Genomic DNA, 18,515 nt, shown 5'->3' with positions numbered 1-18,515 from the left:
TGAGTCTACTGGCGATGGGCACACCGGACAGTTCGGTGGCGCACCGGACATGTACTGTTCATTGTCCGGTGCGCGCCACGTCAGCACGTCCGTTGGGGTTTTGGAGCGGACGACCGTTGGAACCCTTGTCCTATAGCTGCACCAGACATGTCCGGTGACCTCTGACTTCTGCGCTCTGACTTCCGCCGCGCACTATTCACTATTGTTCACTTTTGCAGTTGACCGTTGACGCGTAGTGACCGTTGCTCCGCTGGCTCACCGGACATGTCCGGTGCACACCGGACAATCCGGTGAATTATAGCGGAGTGCGCCTAGAGAATTCCCGAGAGTGGCCTGTTTGTTGGGTGCCTGGCCGGGTACACCAGACACTTTCCGGTGCGCCAAACGCAACACACTCTCAAGTCCTTTGCTCTAAATTTGTTTGTGTCCCCAACAGAAATTCTTTTTTGGTTTGCGTTGAACCTTATGCACCTGACATAAATGACATCTTGACAAACTAGTTAGTCCATGTGGTTTTTGATGGACGTCAACCACCAAAATCTTTTATAGGAATTGATTAGATCCATTTCCCTTCCAATTATAGATATATATTGTAGAAGATAAATACAGAGATAGTCTCACAATGGCGGGTGACCCGAATGCCCATGCCTTTTGCCTTACAGGACGCTTAAATGTTGTGATTCCCTGTGGTTAGGGCTGGATATCAAGTCAGCTCGACTGGGCTCGACTAAGCTCGAGCTGGCTCGTTAAAGCAACAAGTTGGCTCGGCTCGTTAAGCAACCGAACCAGAGAATTAGCTCGGCTTGGCTCATTTGCGAGCTCGAGCTAGCTCGTTTAGCTCGCGAGCCACGACAAAAAAATATACATCTATATATACAACAATATAATCAATTGCTAGTTAATTCTATACTAATTTTCTAGAAAAGAGTAATAATACTCATAATTTCATATATCATATTATTTAAACCACAAAATTAACATAGTTCATCACTTATTAGTTCATTTAATATAAGTGTATGCTTTGTTTTGCTAATAAATATTAGCTCATTCAAACTAACAAGCTGACTCGAGCTCGTATCAAACTGGCTCGTTAACGAACCGAGCTGAGATGTTAGTTCAGCTCGTGGAATCAAGCTGAGCTAGCTCGTGCTAAGATGTTAGTTCAGCTCGTAGAATCAAGCTGATTGTGACTCTATGAGTCGATCGAGCTTACGAGCCACGACCGGCCTAACTGTGGCAGCGGTGCTAAACATCAATGGAGAGGGAATCATGGTGAGGCTTCTCCGGGTTTCCTCTCTTTCTCTATCTCTTCCTACATCGCCACTCGCCAGTGCGGCGGTGACCTCTAGAATCCAAAGCAAGCTGTAGTGAGCAGCCCCTTACATACTCTCTGCGGACTGCGGTCCGCACCGCACGCCATCTCAGCAAGACGAGAGCTCCACCGCGCTGTTCACTTCTTCTGACGAAGGATGGCGGGAAAAGAGGATGAGAATGAGAAGCCATCGTTGGTGGCAGCCGGCGGCAAGCAAGATCGGACAGCGGCGACCACGGGTGAGGATCCGTGGCAAGCATTTCGTTCCCCATTTTCTTATTCTTCGGCCTTTCTTCAGTTCCCATTTCTCCCTTTCTCCAGAGTCCAGAGACTGGTCACCTTTGTCTTGTTTTTCAGAATCCCTTCCGCAAAGGACGAATCTTGAGTGGGGAAAGGCAGCGTGTAGCGAGGATGACATCCAGAAGTGTGTAGCTGCCGGTGCCTTCCATCCCGGTGAGCTGGTCGAATGGCGAGCTCCCGTCAAGGATGAGACTCCGACGCTATCCACCATGGAGGATCAGTTTGTTATCCTGTCTCTGACGCACATAATTTGCGGTCTGAGGGTCGATGCGAGCGATTTCCTGGTCAGTGTGCTCGAGTACTACAGACTTGAGTGGTCTCACCTGACGCCCAACTCTATTACGGCGCTGAGCATCTTCGCCCACCTTTGTGAGGCCTACGTGGAGGCGCCTCCAACTGTGGAGGTCTTCACGCACTTCTACAGCCTCTATCACAATAGGAAAGGCGAAACGACAACACTGGGCGCCGTCTACTTCCGGCTCAGGGACAGGATGAAGAAGAATTATCCATTGTACTACTTGAGGTCCTCGCAGTTCATGTGGGTTTCTCTGTGGTTCTATGCCAAGGTACCAAAGAGCTGTCGCTTGACCTTCAGGGGTGATATACTAAAGGAGGAAAACAATTGGAATTGGAAAGATCTTTTGCCTCTTTCCTGTGAGCAGATGAAGCAGGTCGGCCAAATCATGAAGCTAAGTAACCAAGGCTTGACTGGTGCAGACATCATTCATGATTACCTCAAGCGCCGGATTAGCCCTTTGCGCCGAAGGATGCATTTGACATGCAATTATTCTGGCCTCTCAGATCCTACCAGGGATTCAGACAAAGGTGAACATGCTAGATTTGCCAATTTTTTCTATGACTTATTATCAGTTTATAGAACCAACTTCTCCAGTAAAATTTTTCTATGGCTTCAAGGGACATATAAGATTTCTTCATGCACCTTACCTCCATCATAGTCTGTCACAATTCCAAATTATTCATTTATTTCAGTCAATTTGTAATGAAATGTACTTCTGATGGAGGCTCTATTCTTACTTTAGCATAATTGCTTTGTGTATTAACTTCTTTTTAATTTTACATTATTTAAATCATATATTTATCTTCTCTTTCAACTAAATTCATATGTTGGATGCAAATAGGGTAGAGATCTTTTTAAACACAAAAGTTCTTTGACATGAACTCTACTTTGTAGTCCAATCCATAATAGATCAAGTTGCTACATGTTAAGTTCTTTGGTTAATTTGTCTAGAGTGTTATGATCCAGTATGGGGGTAGTTGAGGTGCCGGTGATGGCGAGCGTTGGCTGTGCAAAGCGTAGCTATGGCTAGAGTCGTAGTCAGGTTTTACCCCTCAGCTCCCTATCTTGTTTGAGAGGATACATAGAGAAAGGAGATTAACTCATTGCTTGATTCTTCCCAAGGTATCTCATGGTTTACATAGCCATTAGGCAGCCCAAATCACCCTTTATACTCTCCCAATCAATCTAGCTAGGCTTTTAAATTAGCACCAACTAATGGTGCACCGAGGATTGCCCTCAAATTGGCGCCATTCTAGCCTCTTTCTGTGATATCCTGGCCCCGGTGGATGGTGATATCCTGGCCCAAGACTTAATAGAATTAATAGAGTACTCATGCAAAGAAGGTGTATCTTCTTTTTCGGAAGCCTGTCTCGAAAGAACCTCTGGGTTAAGCGTGCTTAGCCCGGAGCAATCTTAGGATGGGTGACCGACCGAGAAGTTTTTCGGGGTGCGCATGAGTGAGAATAAAGTGCGCACATTAGTGAATCTCTTGACCCACATGACATCTCTTCCCCCTCCTTGACGATTAGCTCATCCTCAAGCTCGAACTATGGATAGCGCTAGACAAAGTATACAACATTTTGCTAGGTAGGTGGTCCCAAATGAGGTTCGCCGCGCCATTGGATCAACACTTTTGGATGTCGCAACCAGGCGAGCTTTGATAGTCGCCTCCGTAACTATAACCATAGCGTTGTGATGCATATGAGGTATTGGGGGAGGAGAATCTAGGGGCTGGCCATTGAAGCGCTTGAGGAGGCCGACATGGAAGACATTATGGATGTAGGCACCTTGTGGCATGTTCAGGTGAACTAATACCACATTAATGACTTCCCGGAGTTGATAAGGCTCATAGTAACGAGGGTGCAACTTTCTCGACCATTGTGATTGATGTTGAAGAACATTGGCTGGTGGCAACAGTCGTAGTAGGACTTGTAGACGACAATCTATGCTTGCTCCAGCCGGTAACGGACATTTGCCAGGAACTCATCATGTTCCACCATTGTCTTGGCCACGACCACAACCTTGGACTCGCCTAGATCATTGGAGCGAATTGTGGGTGTGTCGTTGCCATACACCAGCTTGAACAGTGTGTTCCATAGGGGCATTTGAAACGTCGTGTTATAGGTATATTTAGCCCACTGACGGTTTACATAGCCACAAACGATAGAGAAAGGAGATTAACTCATTGCTTTTTTATTCCTAGGGTATCTAATGGTTTACATAGCCATTAGGCACCCCGAATCACCCTTAGTTCTTTCTCAATCACTGTTGCTAACCTTCTAAATTAACACCAACTAATGGTGCGCTCAGGATTGCCCCCCCCCCAAAAAAACGTCATTGTGGCCATTTTCCTGGCTTGCTGTACTTGCCTTCTTTGCTCTGCCGTGAATCTCTTGCCCCACATAACAAGAGTCTGCACATATGGCTTGATTGAAAAGCCCTAGGTATATTCATTTCACATTCAAGATCCAACTGATCACACTTTTTATTTCTCGAACGCACAAGAGAGTTGCATATCATTATATTAGGGAAGACATAATAGGCTGTTGTCTTCTCTAGGGAGCCTACATTGCATATGGGAACCAGGCTCATGCTAGACATGATATGGTGGTCAAGTTATCCTTGTTTGGTTGGCTGCACATATAGAGCATGGCTAACAAGAGATGGTGTTTTGTTGCCTGCATAAAGTCACATAGTATAAAATGAAAATAGATAAACAAGTAATCTTATAATATTTAACTTGTGTAACTACACTCTAATAGTCTCAATATCTTAATCTACTTTAAAATATACTAATATTGCTTAATATACATTAATCATGTGTTAATAGCACCACTAAGAAAATCAGCTTTGCACTACGAGAGCCTGGCTCACCAGAAACAAATGAAATCCATATCTGGTGAGCCAGGCTGATGGCTGCCTTTTGCATTTAGGGAGCCAGGTCCAGACTCCTGTGTAGGCAACCCAACGCGCTGGAATTGCATCTTGAGAGTCTGGTTCTGGTATATACCAGCAACCAAACAGGCTATAAGTGTATAATAACCCAAACGGACAGATGTTGGTTTTCTTGTACACAAGACATGGATGTTTTGTGTTATTCGTACATAATATTCGATTTTTTCTTTCTGGATTGATATAGAAATTTCTTAGCTTTCCATAAAGGCTATTTAGGAGTCGTCAGTTAAGACAAGAAAGATTTTTTTATCTGGTTAAGTTTTGTATATCTTTTATTCTTGTGTAGATCTTTCTGTGGAAGACATTGAGAGCAAGCTGAGCTACCTTCTAGATCTTAAGAGGATGGGTGTGAAGCAGCCTACAGGTAGACTGGTCAGAGCATCAACCAATGACCAAGCCAATCAGCCTCTAGTAAGTACAGCAGTAGCTGTGTGAATGTTATTTTCTAATGCTTTCCTTACAATTGGACCAATTTATTACTGAATCTAAAAATCAATTGAGCCAATTTACAGGACTTGCTGAATGTTTGCTCAACTCACGAAGCTAAGAAGGAAGCACAACCTCAAGTTTGTGCCTCCCTACGAAGATACACAAGGCAATCTGCTGGTCCCAGGAAGGTTGCAGTACCTCCACCTCTTAAAATTGACCCTCCCCCCACTCAAGGTCCGGCCCCAGAAGAGATTCTAGATGCCACAACAAACATAGCGACTGCAGTTTCTCCAAACCTGGGCGTAGAACAAAAATCTATAGAGCACCCTACTGTGGCTGAAGAGCGGAAAATAGCAGAGTTAGTGAAACCTACGTTTTCAGTCATTGGTGCCAAAAGGAAGGCATCTGCCCCCCGGTCTCGTTCAAAGAGAAGAGCAAAGTATTCATTACTTTCCGTTGTTACAAAGACCAGGTAAGTCTTGCAAAATATTGATTTAGAAAACCTTGTCTTTGGTATCTGATCGAATCATTTATACAGGATGTCATCTTTGGACACTGGTTCTATAAAAGGGACTTCTAGAACAAAAGAGGCAGTGTTAGCGCTGAATTCACGGTCAATAGGATTGGCTCGATGCCCTCCTGCCTCTTTAGCAGAAGGGACAGGGAACGGTGGACTGTTCATGCTTGCCAAAGTTGTTGACCATACTAAGGTTGTTGAGGATTCCATGTCGAATATACTCCTTAATCAACAAGTTGGAGATTCTTCTCGCAAGGAGGTTGATCCTGCACAATCTATCACTGAGATTGTCCAAGACCAGGAGGCCATTGAGGTTTCAGCTGCCATTCCGGTGCCTAATAAGGAGGAAATAAACAGTGGGGTGATATGGGAGCGGATGCAGAAAGTTCAGAGTGAAGTAAGTGCTAACTCACTCTCTTCTTCTCAAATACATGAACTGATATTTTATTGCAAGGCACTTGATATTATGTTGGATATTTAACACCCAAGTATCAGTTCTTCATATGTTCCCTTCCCTGTAGTACGTGTCACTCAGTATGACAGCCTCCTCTGAGCTTTTAGAACAAGCAAAGAAGCTGGTCATGGAGAATAAACGCCTGAAGGACGTGCAGATAATGCTGTCGCAACAAGTGAAAGGTAAGGTTAAATTTCATATTATGCTATCTGTAAGATAGGTCGTTAGTCCTCATAATGCATTACATTCCTTTTTACTTTGTCTTAAGACCTCGAAGACGGCAGAAGGCTCTTAACAGAAAGGATGAAGAAAGCCGAGCAGGAGACATTCAAAATAATAGAAGAAAATATGAAGCTCAAAGATGAGAACAAAGGTAGTTAAATCGTCTCTTGTCATTGAAGTTGTACACTTGATATGTGCATTTCCAATTTTCATCCGCAGGGCAGAAGCAGATGATCGAGGAGCTGAGTAAGCAGAATGAGTCAACCCTAGGGGCCTTGGTCCATAAATGCACTCTGTTGGACCGCTACAAAGAGGAGTCTGCTCAGCTCATTAGAGAGAAGGAAGAGCTGCAATCGCGTGTTTCGCGTGTCAATGATCTTGTCAAGCTAGTCTCTAGTACTTTGTGCCAAGAGAAAGACAGCGCTTCCTAAATTTTATGTAGCATTTGTGTGTTTGACAAGTGCAAATGAGATCCACAGAAGGAATGTGATTGGAAGCGAATGCAGATTACTGATGTATAGAAACATCCTTATCAATGATTGATGTAGTCTAAAATCTCAACTGAAGGGGTTATGGCATTATGGGCATGATTTAGGGGGTGTTTGGTTTCTTTTTTTTTTTTCTCGGAATTAAGAAGAAAGAAGGTTATGGGGCCAAAAAACAACCCAGATACAAGAGCCTCTTACGTTGGACGAAAACATAAAAACATAAAAGGACTCATAAGTCGAAAACATAAAAACATAAAAGGACTCATAAGGAACCACAGACAACATCCTCACAACAAGAAAAACAGGGAGAGCATCCTCACAACAAGAAAAACAGGGAGAGAGAAACTAGACTAACAAGAAAAACATAAAAACATAAAAGGACTCATAAGGAACCACAGACAACATCCTCACAACAAGAAAAACAGGGAGAGCATCCTCACAACAAGAAAAACAGGGAGAGAGAAACTAGACTAACAAGAAAAACAGGAAAAGAGAAACTAGACTACAGGTGCTTGTCAGCCAAAAAGGATATGCCTTTGGCCCCAACCATCACCCATCTCAATCTTTCCTCCCCTGCTAAACTAAGAACCAGAGATAAATTAGGAGTGCAGCCATAAAAAACACAACGATTTCTATGATTCCAAAGAGTCCAAGCTTCCAAGGCAATCAGATAGTTGAGGCCCTTCAAAGCAAGATCGTTCACAGCTTCAGAAATCTCCTCCCACCAGCTCATAAAGAGGATATGCGTCCAGGTTGTGGTGGCAAATTCTAGAAACCAAATTGCCGCAAAAAATGAATCCAGAAATCCCTTATAAACACACAGGCCACCAGGGTATGATCCAAGGTCTCAGCTTCTTAGTCACAGAAGAAGCATTTGGGAGGATGGTCCAAACCTCTTTTGGCCAATCTGTCAGCAGTCCAATATCTGCTATGGGCAGCGAGCTAAAGGAAGAAACAACATTTGGAGGGGCCCAGGTTTTTCACACCCTATGGCCTATGATAGTGGGCAAAAGAGGTTGAACCTGAGAAAAAAAATCCTCATAGGCTGCTTTGGCAGAGTGGTTCCCATCTGCAGCTACACTTAAAATATGTTTATCTTCAATATCTGGTTGCAAAACCATCTCTAAAATCAGCTCCCATAAATGAAGGTAATCCACTAGGGCCCCCACAGTAAGAGTGTCATACTCGGTTTTAGAAGGTAAACCGAATACGAACCATGTGTTGGGGCGAAGGCAAAGACGCCACCCTTCGTTCGTCGCCTTTCGCTGCAGTCGCTGGTCTGACAGAGACAAAACGGGCAGGGACACCCTTCGCTTCATTCAGCACCAGACGAAGGCCTGCGGTGACGTCTCCCCGCAGCACGGCCTCGTCCTGCTCTGAGGCCCACGTGTGATCTGGCCCATTGTAACGGGCCCCGCGTGGCCGCCTTTGTGTTACGGGCCTAGTTTGTAAAGGCATTCTTGTAATTACAGCTTGTAACCCTGCTTTATGGGAATATTCTGGGGATAAACTAGGTGTCTGAGGGCACATGCGTCCTTAACACAAGGCGCTGGGCACTCAGATACCTATAAATACCCCCGCACAGTGCCCGTGAGAGGCTAGATTAACAGAGCTATTGCCCCCGAGCACGTAACTCTGTTGTCACCACTGTTCACCCTTGTTGGCCTCCTTGCTGCTGAGAGCAAGTTCCAACACCATGTACGTGCCAGGATCAAAAACTCACGTACACATGGATTACATAGTTGGACATCATCACACATTGCTCAAAATAAATAGCGGAAATAGTACTTTATTCCATCAAGATGTATAAGACATCCACAGAGTCATTAACTTAACTCATAATCATAATCAAAGTGCGGATACGAAACATAGTACGATAAGGCCTTCACAGGCAGCTGACTGGGTGGTTTGCCACTAAACACAACTAGAACTCATCGAAGTCCTGCAACTCCTGAAAATCCTCCATATTGCCTTCATCTTCTCCTGAGCACTGATTGCAATGGGGACAACCTGGGGTTAGGTGGTTTTTAAAGCAAGGGTGAATACACATCAATGTACTCAGTAAATGTCTCATTTGGATAAAGTGGACTAACTGTATGTGGAGTTAAGCTTAAAGCAGTTGCTTTTAGTTGGTCAGATATTTTTTTACTAGGAGAAAAAGACAAGTTTTAGTAATAAACCCAAGTTATTACCTAAAAGTAATCCCTCCAAGAGAAAATACCAGAAACTAGAACGAATCTAGAGATTCAGCTGTCATGCATGTGCTCGTGTTATCAGTTCATGCATTATATATATGGGAGTGATGTCCTTATCAGTGGGGGCATAGAGTTGGGTCGAGAGAGGCGAAGGGAAAATAGTTTCTCCTTTTATTTTCTTGCTATTTGATTTCAACTTTGAGCACAACTCACAAATCAAATGAATGCACAATAAAACCATCCATCAAACAAAAGATACATATATGCTCCAGCATGATACAACAACCATGACTCCCTTAGAGTTTTATTTATCAAGATACATATACATGTCCAAAATAATCATCCTCTTCTAAGATAAAGAGAAAAGAGGTAGGAGTTAGGGCAAAGAGAAGGCTGAATTTTTATGGATGTTAGAAAAAACATTTATACCCCTAAATTTAAGGTGTTACAGACTCGTATATGATTTTTATCTGTGTCTGTATTCTCAAATTTGGATATTTAAGATGTCGATATCCATTCAAATTTTATCCAACACAACTTGATAATATCCGTATCTAATTGGGATCAAAGAGAAAATATGAAAACAAATATGAAATAAGTAATGGCCCTGTTTGTTTGGGCTTTTTTAGCTTCTGGCCACTAAGAGTTGTTGCGGACTGCCAAACGCCCTAGCTTTTTAGCCCGCTTATATAAGAAAAACCGTCCAAAATCAACATGAACAAATAATCGATCGAATAGTCACGATAGTAGGAATCCATCTCTTTCTAAATCCTGGACCCTTTGGACCACTTCATATTTCTCCACACGTAATCCCCCACGATACTCAAATTGTTCCCACAACTAGATTCTCTGCACAGTTAGATTCTCAAAATAAGTTGGTCAGAAAAAGTTGAACCAAACATGACTAATAACCGTTCACATCCGATCCAATTATACCCCTAGTCCCAACAAATAACTTACCTTATTTTTCATCTCTTGATGTAAAAGTTGTTTTTATTAAATATAAATAAAGTAGTTCGATTTATAAACAAATCTCTATTTTATTTAACTACGATAGATTATTAACTTAAGTATATATTTATTTTAGTAAAACTACAAAAGTTGTATGCTAATTATATACCACAAATATTAGAAACACACTAATATTATCTTATTAATAATCTAAGCTACATGCCAGCAACCAAATAGATTTTGAGATAGTTTCTTATTTGACCCTAGTAAAATTTCTAATTTATTTTTGACCCACAAAAATATTATTCTTCCTTATTTAACACCATATGTAAATTTGGTTTTCTACATGATACTACTCTTAGTTCTGACTAATAGTATTAACTTTTATATGAAAAAGACAATTTTGCCCCTATTAAATAATTATGTAAATAACTATTTATGTATGAATACTTATAATAATTAATAGAAGTATTATATATAAATAATTATTATAACACCGCTAATTTTTATTGCAAGAATTCCTAAATAAATAATTAACTAGATAATTAATCAATGGTGGAAAACTGTCTTTTCACATGAAAAATGAAAAGTTAGAACTAATAATAGTGTCGCATAGAGAACTAAATTTACATCTAATAATAAAAAGAAACAATTTATATTTGAAGTGAACCAGAAACTTACTAGCATCAATTAAGTAATTATGTCGTTCACTGACCTGTGTGAATGAACGCCATAAAGTACCAATTCAAAATCTAATTATCCAGTTTTTTTATCAACGATGAAAAACAAATCGGGGCACTCCCACAGTCCCACTCCCTGACGCCCAACCCGAACGCTTCCGGTCCCTGACTGCGAGCACATGGAAGACCGACTCGACCAGACAAAACAGCAGCCCATCCCCCCAGTCTGCGGTCTCCCCCTCCCCTGCCTCCTCGTCTCCTCGGTCTCCCCTCCCTGTCTTCCAGAGACACAGAGCAGGGCGCTCTTCGGTCGGAGGAGAAGCGCGACCACGACCATGGGCTTTATCTCGTTCGTCGGCCGGGTTCTCTTCGCCTCCCTCTTCCTCCTCTCGGCCTACCAAGAGTATGTCTCCCCCCTTCTTCCCCGTCTTGCTCGCACACCCCTCAGATCCCATCTCGTCTTAGTATCCTCTGCTCGTCGCCAAATCGAGGCCGCTCCTTTCCCGCTGGGCCGCCTCTCCGTTGGTTGCTTTCGTCTGGATCTGGCCCTGGTGGCTCGTGTTCGGACGTGCTCAATCGAAATCCTTCCTCTGCGGTGCGGAGATGCGAGTTGAGATCGGTGCGTTTTTTTTTTTTTTGGAATTTGATGCGGTAGATCCGACGGTCAGTTAAGGTACCCGGACTTTTACCCCGCGGCGAGCCTGCGAACCGACGAAGGAGTGGAATTCTAGAGATGGACGGGATTGGATCAAACCAGATGCTGCGCGCACGGTGCACAGAATGATTTGTACTACACTAGATCTCTCTGCTCTACTATATCAGTGCATCGCACATTCGCATCCCTGAACTAGTTTCCGTGTACACCTGCATCTTTATGTACTCCAGGTATCACAATGATACGAGTTTTACCATTAGTCGTAGGTGTATACTGCGTACAAATGAAAAAGTTTGTGCAGTCATACTCGATTTTGAGGACAACCAAATGTATATCATATGTGTGCCAGGATTTGTATTTACACATATGTTGACGTTGTATAATGTATGTGTCAGGATTCCTTTTCACATACATGTTGACGGACATCAGTGTATATATCAAAATATATTGTTCAAAACGTAAACATAATATTATATAACATTTACTACACTCCAATAAAATAGACTCGAAGGTCTTTAACCTTTCAACATACTTAAACAAAAACTGTAACGACAAAATTCCCATAGGCACTTGACTGTTGAACACAAGCCTTAGAACTCTTCAAACTTATCGAAGAACTCCACTACATCAAAAGCTTCTAAACAACATATTAGGTAAATGTAAGTACACTTTGGTAAGTAATTGGGAGAAAAAATAAGGCTTTCAAAGAGAGTCTGATTGGTCTATAGCGGTTAGCATTTTAGTTGATCACTTGATCATATTTTATTAGCATTCATCTAATTATTGGATATAAGTATATATATCAACCCACTTAAGCATAAAAGAATTAACCAACACTTGTGACTTATCTCAAAACCAAGAAAACCCAATTTAGTTCCATCTTTTAGTTTAGTTATCATGTGAGGTTATATACTGCTCTTAACCATCAGTACTAGTGTACGACTGATATGTTAGTTTTACACTCTGTAGAGGTAGTTCACTTTTACCATAAATTGTGTCTCCCTTGTAGTCTGGGATTGGAAAGCCCTTAAATATTGTCGAGGTGAATGACTAGGGATTCATTATGAGGTTTTCACCAAGATTTACTTAATACAAAATAATCTGTTAAGGTTTCAAGTCATGGTGGAGCACAAATCCTCCTTAAAGGGCGCAGTATACTACCCAAAGAGAACCGATATATACCCCATCAATCCTACCCGTCTTGCCCTTTTCAGGTAAGATTATCAAGCACTAAGTTTATCAAGTTAATAGCCAAAATCAGAGCCATGTGACAATTATGGTTGCATTGTTTTCTCGAGTAGTTCTCCATGTTTCAATTATTATCTATGATCTTGTGATTATCAAAAGCATACCAAAAAATATATTTGCCATTGTTTGTTATAAACCACAAAGAACTAAATTATAAAAACTAATATATCTATTCAACTTTGAAAGATAAACCTAGGTTGACAAGGTAGGACCCATCAAGGCATCAATTGTGTAATACAATACAAAAGTAAAGTGTATTACTATGCTAAGTTTATCAAGTTAATAGCCAAAATCAGAGCCATGTGACAATTATGGTTGCATCGTTTTCTCGAGTAGTTCTCCGTGTTTCAATTATTATATATGATCTTGTGATTATCAAAAGCATACCAAAAAATATATTTGTCATTGTTTGTTATAAACCACAAAGAACTAAATTATAAAAACTAATATATCTATTCAACTTTAAAAGATAAACCTAGGTTGACAAGGTAGGACCCATCAAGGCATCAATTGTGTAATACAATACAAAAGTAAAGTGTATTACTATGCTATTCTTGGTTGAAAAGAATATGCATGGGTAAATCCACTTGCCTTTTCCGTAAATCTGTTGTGGTTCTGCTGAGCTTGTAAATTCTGTATGGAGGCGATGAGATTCTGCAGTAACTGCATTTGGGTTGCTATGAACTGTTCCATTTTCGGATTTAGTGGTGGAGGTGGTAATTCAGTACGTCTTTGATTCAAAAATATTCTGTCGTACTCCGGTCCTACCTTCTGGTTTATTAGAGAGGTGGAGTTTCAGACAAGAAAGGGGAACTTGATAAAGCTAATAAAATAGATAAGTGGGACAAGCTTTGAACTTAACTAGACTTTAACTTATTTATCTAATGATGCATTTGTGGCCATCACTTCACAAAACATCACAATCATTACAATGGCTCAAATCAAACATTTGTTAACTCAAAAGCATTACATTGCACGTCCTCACAAGAACGGTTCTAGTCGAAACATCCGATTAAGATAACCAATCCTAAGAGCCTGGTCTAGAAGACTGGTGATGGAACAAAGTGATCCATAAAGGAGCTTCTTACAAAGTGGTGATATGGCAGGGCAGGAAACATCATCCGTAACCTTCCGTGGATCCTGTCCAGCGAGCTGAGCCTCTAGCTGAGCAACCTGGCATGAGCATCCTGTAGCTCTCCATGGGTCTTTGCTAGCTCTGAGGTGGCGCCGTCGAGGTCGGTGTTGAGGGCAGCAACTACTCGGGTGAGAGTGTTGATGCGATCCTCTCTAGCTTCTCCCAATAAGATGGCACTGTTTGTAATTTTTGTTGCCTCATTGGGACAGCAGCTAGCACTGTTGGTGCAAAATCCTTGATTGAGCAACCCAATAACTACTTGTCACACCAAAATAAAGTAGAATGCCATTGCTGACCATTGATTCCATAGCTATATTGAACAAAGCCAGGGCTTTAGAATTAGTTGGGATTTCAAGACCTGTCCATGGCCGATTATGGTCAGTTTCTGGAGCCATAACCAGCAAATCTGCAGTGCCCAACTCATAACTTCAACCGCTGTTCATATCATCCTATCCAATAAAAACACAATCCTTAACTTCGGTTGCATGGTTATGGTCTTATCATTAACGCGTTATGCATTCTCTCCTTTTGGCTTGTGCTTTTGGTGAAGATCCATTTTTTATTGTAAAACTGATGTATCCCTTTAAACATATCACTCTGCTAACTGCTAGTGTTGTTTTTTGGTGTCCAACCAGATATTTCAAATACTGAAGTTATGGTTTGCTAACCAAAAACTGATACATGGGAGTGGGAGAAAATGCATTAAAAACAACTGAGCAGTACTAGCTTGTATGCCACATTTGGCTTGTGCTTTTGGTGAAGATCCATTTTTTATTGTAAAACTGATGTATCCCTTTAAACATATGACTCTGCTAACTGCTTATCAGATATTTCAAATACTGAAGTTATGGTTTGCTAACCAAAAACTGATACATGGCTGAGTTGAAGAGAAATTCTGTTGTTACTATTATATTGCTCATTTTTCTTATGTTTGTCTGCCAAAAAAATGCATACCATTAATGAGGTAGTAAGATTTCTATGCAGCTTACACTTAATTAGACCCATAATCTTTTTATCATCAAGACCTGTGCACTTTTGGGTTTCATTTTTGACTGTTACAACTCTTGGGTCTTCACCAATGATCTTTAGTGCCAAAGTTATGTGCATCTATGTTCTCCAATCTCCAAGATGCTTGTAGTTTCTCTCTTTCGATTGTCGCACAATTACTTCGTTCTTTTGATGCACCAGTTTATTGTTGAGAATGTTGAAATAATGCTTTTCGGTCATATATTTAGGTTCATTGAATTTGGAAATGACGGTGGACCTGCAGCGAAGACCTTGAAGCCAAAGTTCAATTTGTTCGTCAAGCTAGTGTCCAAGAATACTGGATTGGGGGTGCCGCATATTGATGTAGGAATGCTGTTTGGTTTAATCCAATTCTGTTTTGGAATCTATTGAACCCAGTTTGATATTTACTTTGTTTTTTTTTCAGATAAAAACTGTCATTGCAGCTACCATGTTTCTTAAAGGCTTTGGTGGTCTTCTGTTCATAGTCAGCAGCTCATTTGGAGCATTCCTCCTGGTTAGCATCTAAGTATTGTTTTTTTCTGCCATGCTTAATGTCTTGTGTTTTAAAAAAATAAAGGGCTTATAGAGGTAATTGCAAAAAAAGGTACTAAATATACTCTCATATGTAATTTACTAATTGAGTACTCTGGCGCATTTCTCCAAGTGAACATCTGGATGTCAAGATTTCTTGTAGCATGTCTTCTCTAACATCAAAACTATTTGGTAATTTGAACATCATTTATGTCTGGCACTCTGGCATTTTAGGCTTGCTGCATTATACATTACTTTTGCTGGTCCTTGGTATATCAAGGTTTTAGCATCTTCTCCCTTTGCCATGAATAAATATTTTGTTTTGGCACAGTCATCGATTTTAGACATTCACCATTGTTTTTTTTCCACAACTTGCATTACTTAATAATTGTTACAAAATGTATATTGTGTAAAAGCTTCTTTGAAACACAATTCATCTATAATTTTTATAAGTTGACTAATTGATGGTCAATATATAGAAAGTTTGAACTTCTCAATACAAAATATGCCTTATAAATTTCAATGGAGGTAATAGAAATGGAAGGCTCAAAAAGAATGTTCATGATATGCTGTGGCATGTCACAATAGTTGATCCACTTGGGAGAACCCATATGTGATTTTTGGAGGGGTGTGATTCGCTCCATTATAAACCTGTATTTATATAGTTATATGGGATTAAGTTTGGATTCTCATAAATACATCTTTGCATCATATTTCTGTGTAGCACAGCTGCACAGGTACAATGGTAGATTTGTTATTCTGATGTTTTGATGTTGCTCATCTGCACAGCTCATTTACTTGGCGTTTATAACCCCTATTGTGTATGACTTCTACAACCATGAAATGGAGTCAACACTGTTTGTCGATCTTTTTTTCAAGTTCATACAGGTTTGTTAGCCTGCCTCCATACTGCCTTACAAAAGATTAAATTGGAAAATATTCCCTTTGTTACTATTGAACGTGACAAGCTCTTCTCTTCGTACCCTTTTAGAACTTGGCGTTTATGGGTGCCCTGCTTTTCTTCCTTGGGATGAAGAACTCAATTCCAAAACGTCGCTCCAAGGGAAGGACAACAAAAACCAAGACAAACTGATGTCAGTGGTTGTAGGAGGGGAAGCAATTGGGCTCATTATGTTTGCATACTATACAGGAATAGATGTCCCACTTTTGTTCTTGGTGCGCCAATTGAATTGTGAATTGGGACTTACAGAACTTAGCATGTAGGATATTTAAGTTATCTTGCGCAATTTTATTTTCTTATGTTGCGATGTGTTCTTATGTCACATTTCATTTTGCTACAAGAACTGCTTTGACAGTAAAAAAATATTAAGTCGCATAGTCTATTTTCTGTGCATGCACGGTGCTTAGGCGCGTACTTCTTCCTACCTGAAATGAGATAAAACTGGAATTGTTATACGTTTGAAACAAATAACAACAACATTTTATAAAATCAAATGAGCTCAATTAAACTTGATATGTTATGGAAATTATTTTCATAATCTACCTCGTTAATCTAAATATATTATTGTAGGACAGGTGAGGCACGGGTGAATGGAAGCCACTAAAAATTTTCGTCTTGCGAGTACATGACTTTAATCCTAAAGTTAACCTGAAAGCCATCGAGAAACTCAGAACAACATAACAGTTTGTAACACAAACCAGTGTTGTTTGTATGTACCAAAAACCCCGAGAACGGCAGACCTAACTTTCTAAAAAAATTCAGAGTCAAAATCACAAAGAAGTTCGAGCGAACATGGGCGATAGTGCCGGTTAAGCAAAAAAATCACAGAAAGTTTGCATGGGGTAAAAGAAGTTCTCTAGTAAAATATGAATCTGAACAAACAAAAAAAATCAAATCCCAGATCAGAATTACCGAGAGTGAGGGGTTCTATTGGTGTTTTCTCAAAACTAATTCAAAGAGAACTCAACCTCGAATCACGACCAAAAACTGCACCGTGAGAGCGTATGCAGTGATCCAAAGAGTCTATCTCCACACAAATCAATCCCCAGCAGAACCCATATCAAAAGAACTCAAAGGTTCTCTACAAAACCACAAGAGAAGTGAAAGGGAGAAACTAAGAACACAAAACTTTAGAAATTCCAGCAAGGGTATAAAACTCAAATTGAGAAGTAATCAAAATATGTGGGTCATACTAGCGACCATTCCTCGGATTAAACTTGAAGAACGCAAACACAGCCGAAGTACAAAATCGTTGCGGATCCTTAACTAAAACTAGAGCCGTATAGAGATGAAAAATATGAGTACTAAAATCCTAAGCCAAAAGCCCAAAACAAATGGCAGCCAAGTGATGCTGGACTAAACAACCCACCCCTCTATTTATAAATGGTCATTTACATTTCCTAAACTAGCCCTATTTATATAGAGCCTATCCATTCCAGCGGGCGCGAAATGGACCAACTCCTAGGTTATTTATCCGACGGATACACGCTCCACATGAAGTTGCTTTGCCTTGACGCACCCTTCGCTGTGATGCCACATGCCGCCACCAGTTCCCTCCAGAACCGCCACTGTCGAGTTTTGAGGCCCAAACTCAGCAAAACCCGCCATTCGTAGCACTGGGTGGTTTTGAGGCCCAAACCACCAAACCCATCGTGAGTCCCACATCGCGTGCGCGTCCTCCACGACCAGACACGTGTCTCGCCAGTCCTCGACCACGCCGGCAACACGGTCCACTCCACTACGTCCTCGCGAGTAGGACTGGGCGTTCGGTTCTTCGGTTCAGTTCCTTGGTTTTTGTAGAAATTCGGTTCTTCAAAAACTAGAACCGAAATAGCAAGATAAAGAAACCATAACCGACTAGTTCGGTTCTCGGTTCTTCGGTTCGGTTCTAACCGAACTATAACAGCTACTCTAAAATTCTGGATAATGGCAACTTTTGTGAGAAATTTCAGCAGTATCTCCCCACAAACAACCACAAGTGCACAATACCCAGAATTTCATAGATAATACATGGATGATTAAAGGTTCAACATAAGTCAATAAAACAACATTCGAAGTTACAAACACATGTAACAGACTGAATCTGGTACTTTTGGTTTTTCGGTTCCTTCGATTCTTTCGGTTCTTTGGAGTGCAGAACCGAAAATATCTCATTAATTTCGGTTCTCAAAAAACC

At 40.9% G+C, this 18,515-nt stretch overlaps 2 protein-coding genes across 6 annotated transcripts; both read left to right on the top strand.

Annotated features, from left to right (window-relative positions):
- Window positions 1–1,223: 1,223 nt before the first annotated feature.
- Window positions 1,224–7,074, top strand: LOC100192651 (uncharacterized). Of its 4 annotated transcripts, none has more exons than XR_004852967.1 (8): window positions 1,224–1,551; window positions 1,670–2,437; window positions 5,152–5,276; window positions 5,378–5,766; window positions 5,833–6,208; window positions 6,307–6,447; window positions 6,534–6,638; window positions 6,707–7,074. XR_004852967.1 is itself a non-coding variant. In NM_001365541.1 (8 exons), exons 1-8 carry the CDS (start codon window positions 1,470–1,472, stop codon window positions 6,916–6,918), a joined length of 2,172 nt encoding a protein of 723 aa, NP_001352470.1. In that variant the 5' UTR covers window positions 1,282–1,469; the 3' UTR covers window positions 6,919–7,038. The 4 variants fall into 4 exon arrangements, 2 of the variants coding, with proteins under 2 accessions (XP_008661352.1, NP_001352470.1); NM_001365541.1 differs by having other exon boundaries at window positions 1,282–1,551; window positions 6,333–6,447; window positions 6,707–7,038; XR_002749350.2 differs by having other exon boundaries at window positions 1,225–2,437.
- Window positions 7,075–10,903: 3,829 nt separating this feature from the next.
- LOC100279232 (HR-like lesion-inducing protein-related) lies at window positions 10,904–16,730 on the top strand. 2 transcript variants are annotated; one of them, XM_008663573.3, is made up of 5 exons: window positions 10,904–11,204; window positions 15,075–15,189; window positions 15,272–15,361; window positions 16,168–16,266; window positions 16,370–16,730. In XM_008663573.3, exons 1-5 carry the CDS (start codon window positions 10,981–10,983, stop codon window positions 16,469–16,471), a joined length of 630 nt encoding a protein of 209 aa, XP_008661795.1. In that variant the 5' UTR covers window positions 10,904–10,980; the 3' UTR covers window positions 16,472–16,730.
- The last annotated feature ends 1,785 nt before the right edge of the window (window positions 16,731–18,515 follow it).

Source organism: Zea mays, chromosome 10 (genome assembly GCF_902167145.1).
Source record: "Zea mays cultivar B73 chromosome 10, Zm-B73-REFERENCE-NAM-5.0, whole genome shotgun sequence".
NCBI classification, from domain to species: domain Eukaryota; kingdom Viridiplantae; phylum Streptophyta; class Magnoliopsida; order Poales; family Poaceae; genus Zea; species Zea mays.
The sequence above is the reverse complement of the archived record's forward strand: the minus strand, read 5'-3'. Positions and strand labels throughout refer to the sequence as shown.

Coding starts and splice junctions, on each gene's coding strand:
- LOC100279232 (XM_008663573.3), top strand. CDS start 10,981: ATGGAAGACCGACTCGACCAGACAAAACAGCAGCCCATCCCCCCAGTC. Junction 11,205..15,074: donor CTCCTCTCGGCCTACCAAGA/GTATGTCTCCCC, acceptor TCATATATTTAG/GTTCATTGAATTTGGAAATG. Junction 15,190..15,271: donor TGGGGGTGCCGCATATTGAT/GTAGGAATGCTG, acceptor TTTTTTTTTCAG/ATAAAAACTGTCATTGCAGC.
- LOC100192651 (XM_008663130.3), top strand. CDS start 1,486: ATGAGAATGAGAAGCCATCGTTGGTGGCAGCCGGCGGCAAGCAAGATC. Junction 2,438..5,151: donor TACCAGGGATTCAGACAAAG/GTGAACATGCTA, acceptor ATTCTTGTGTAG/ATCTTTCTGTGGAAGACATT. Junction 6,209..6,332: donor TGCAGAAAGTTCAGAGTGAA/GTAAGTGCTAAC, acceptor CCTTCCCTGTAG/TACGTGTCACTCAGTATGAC.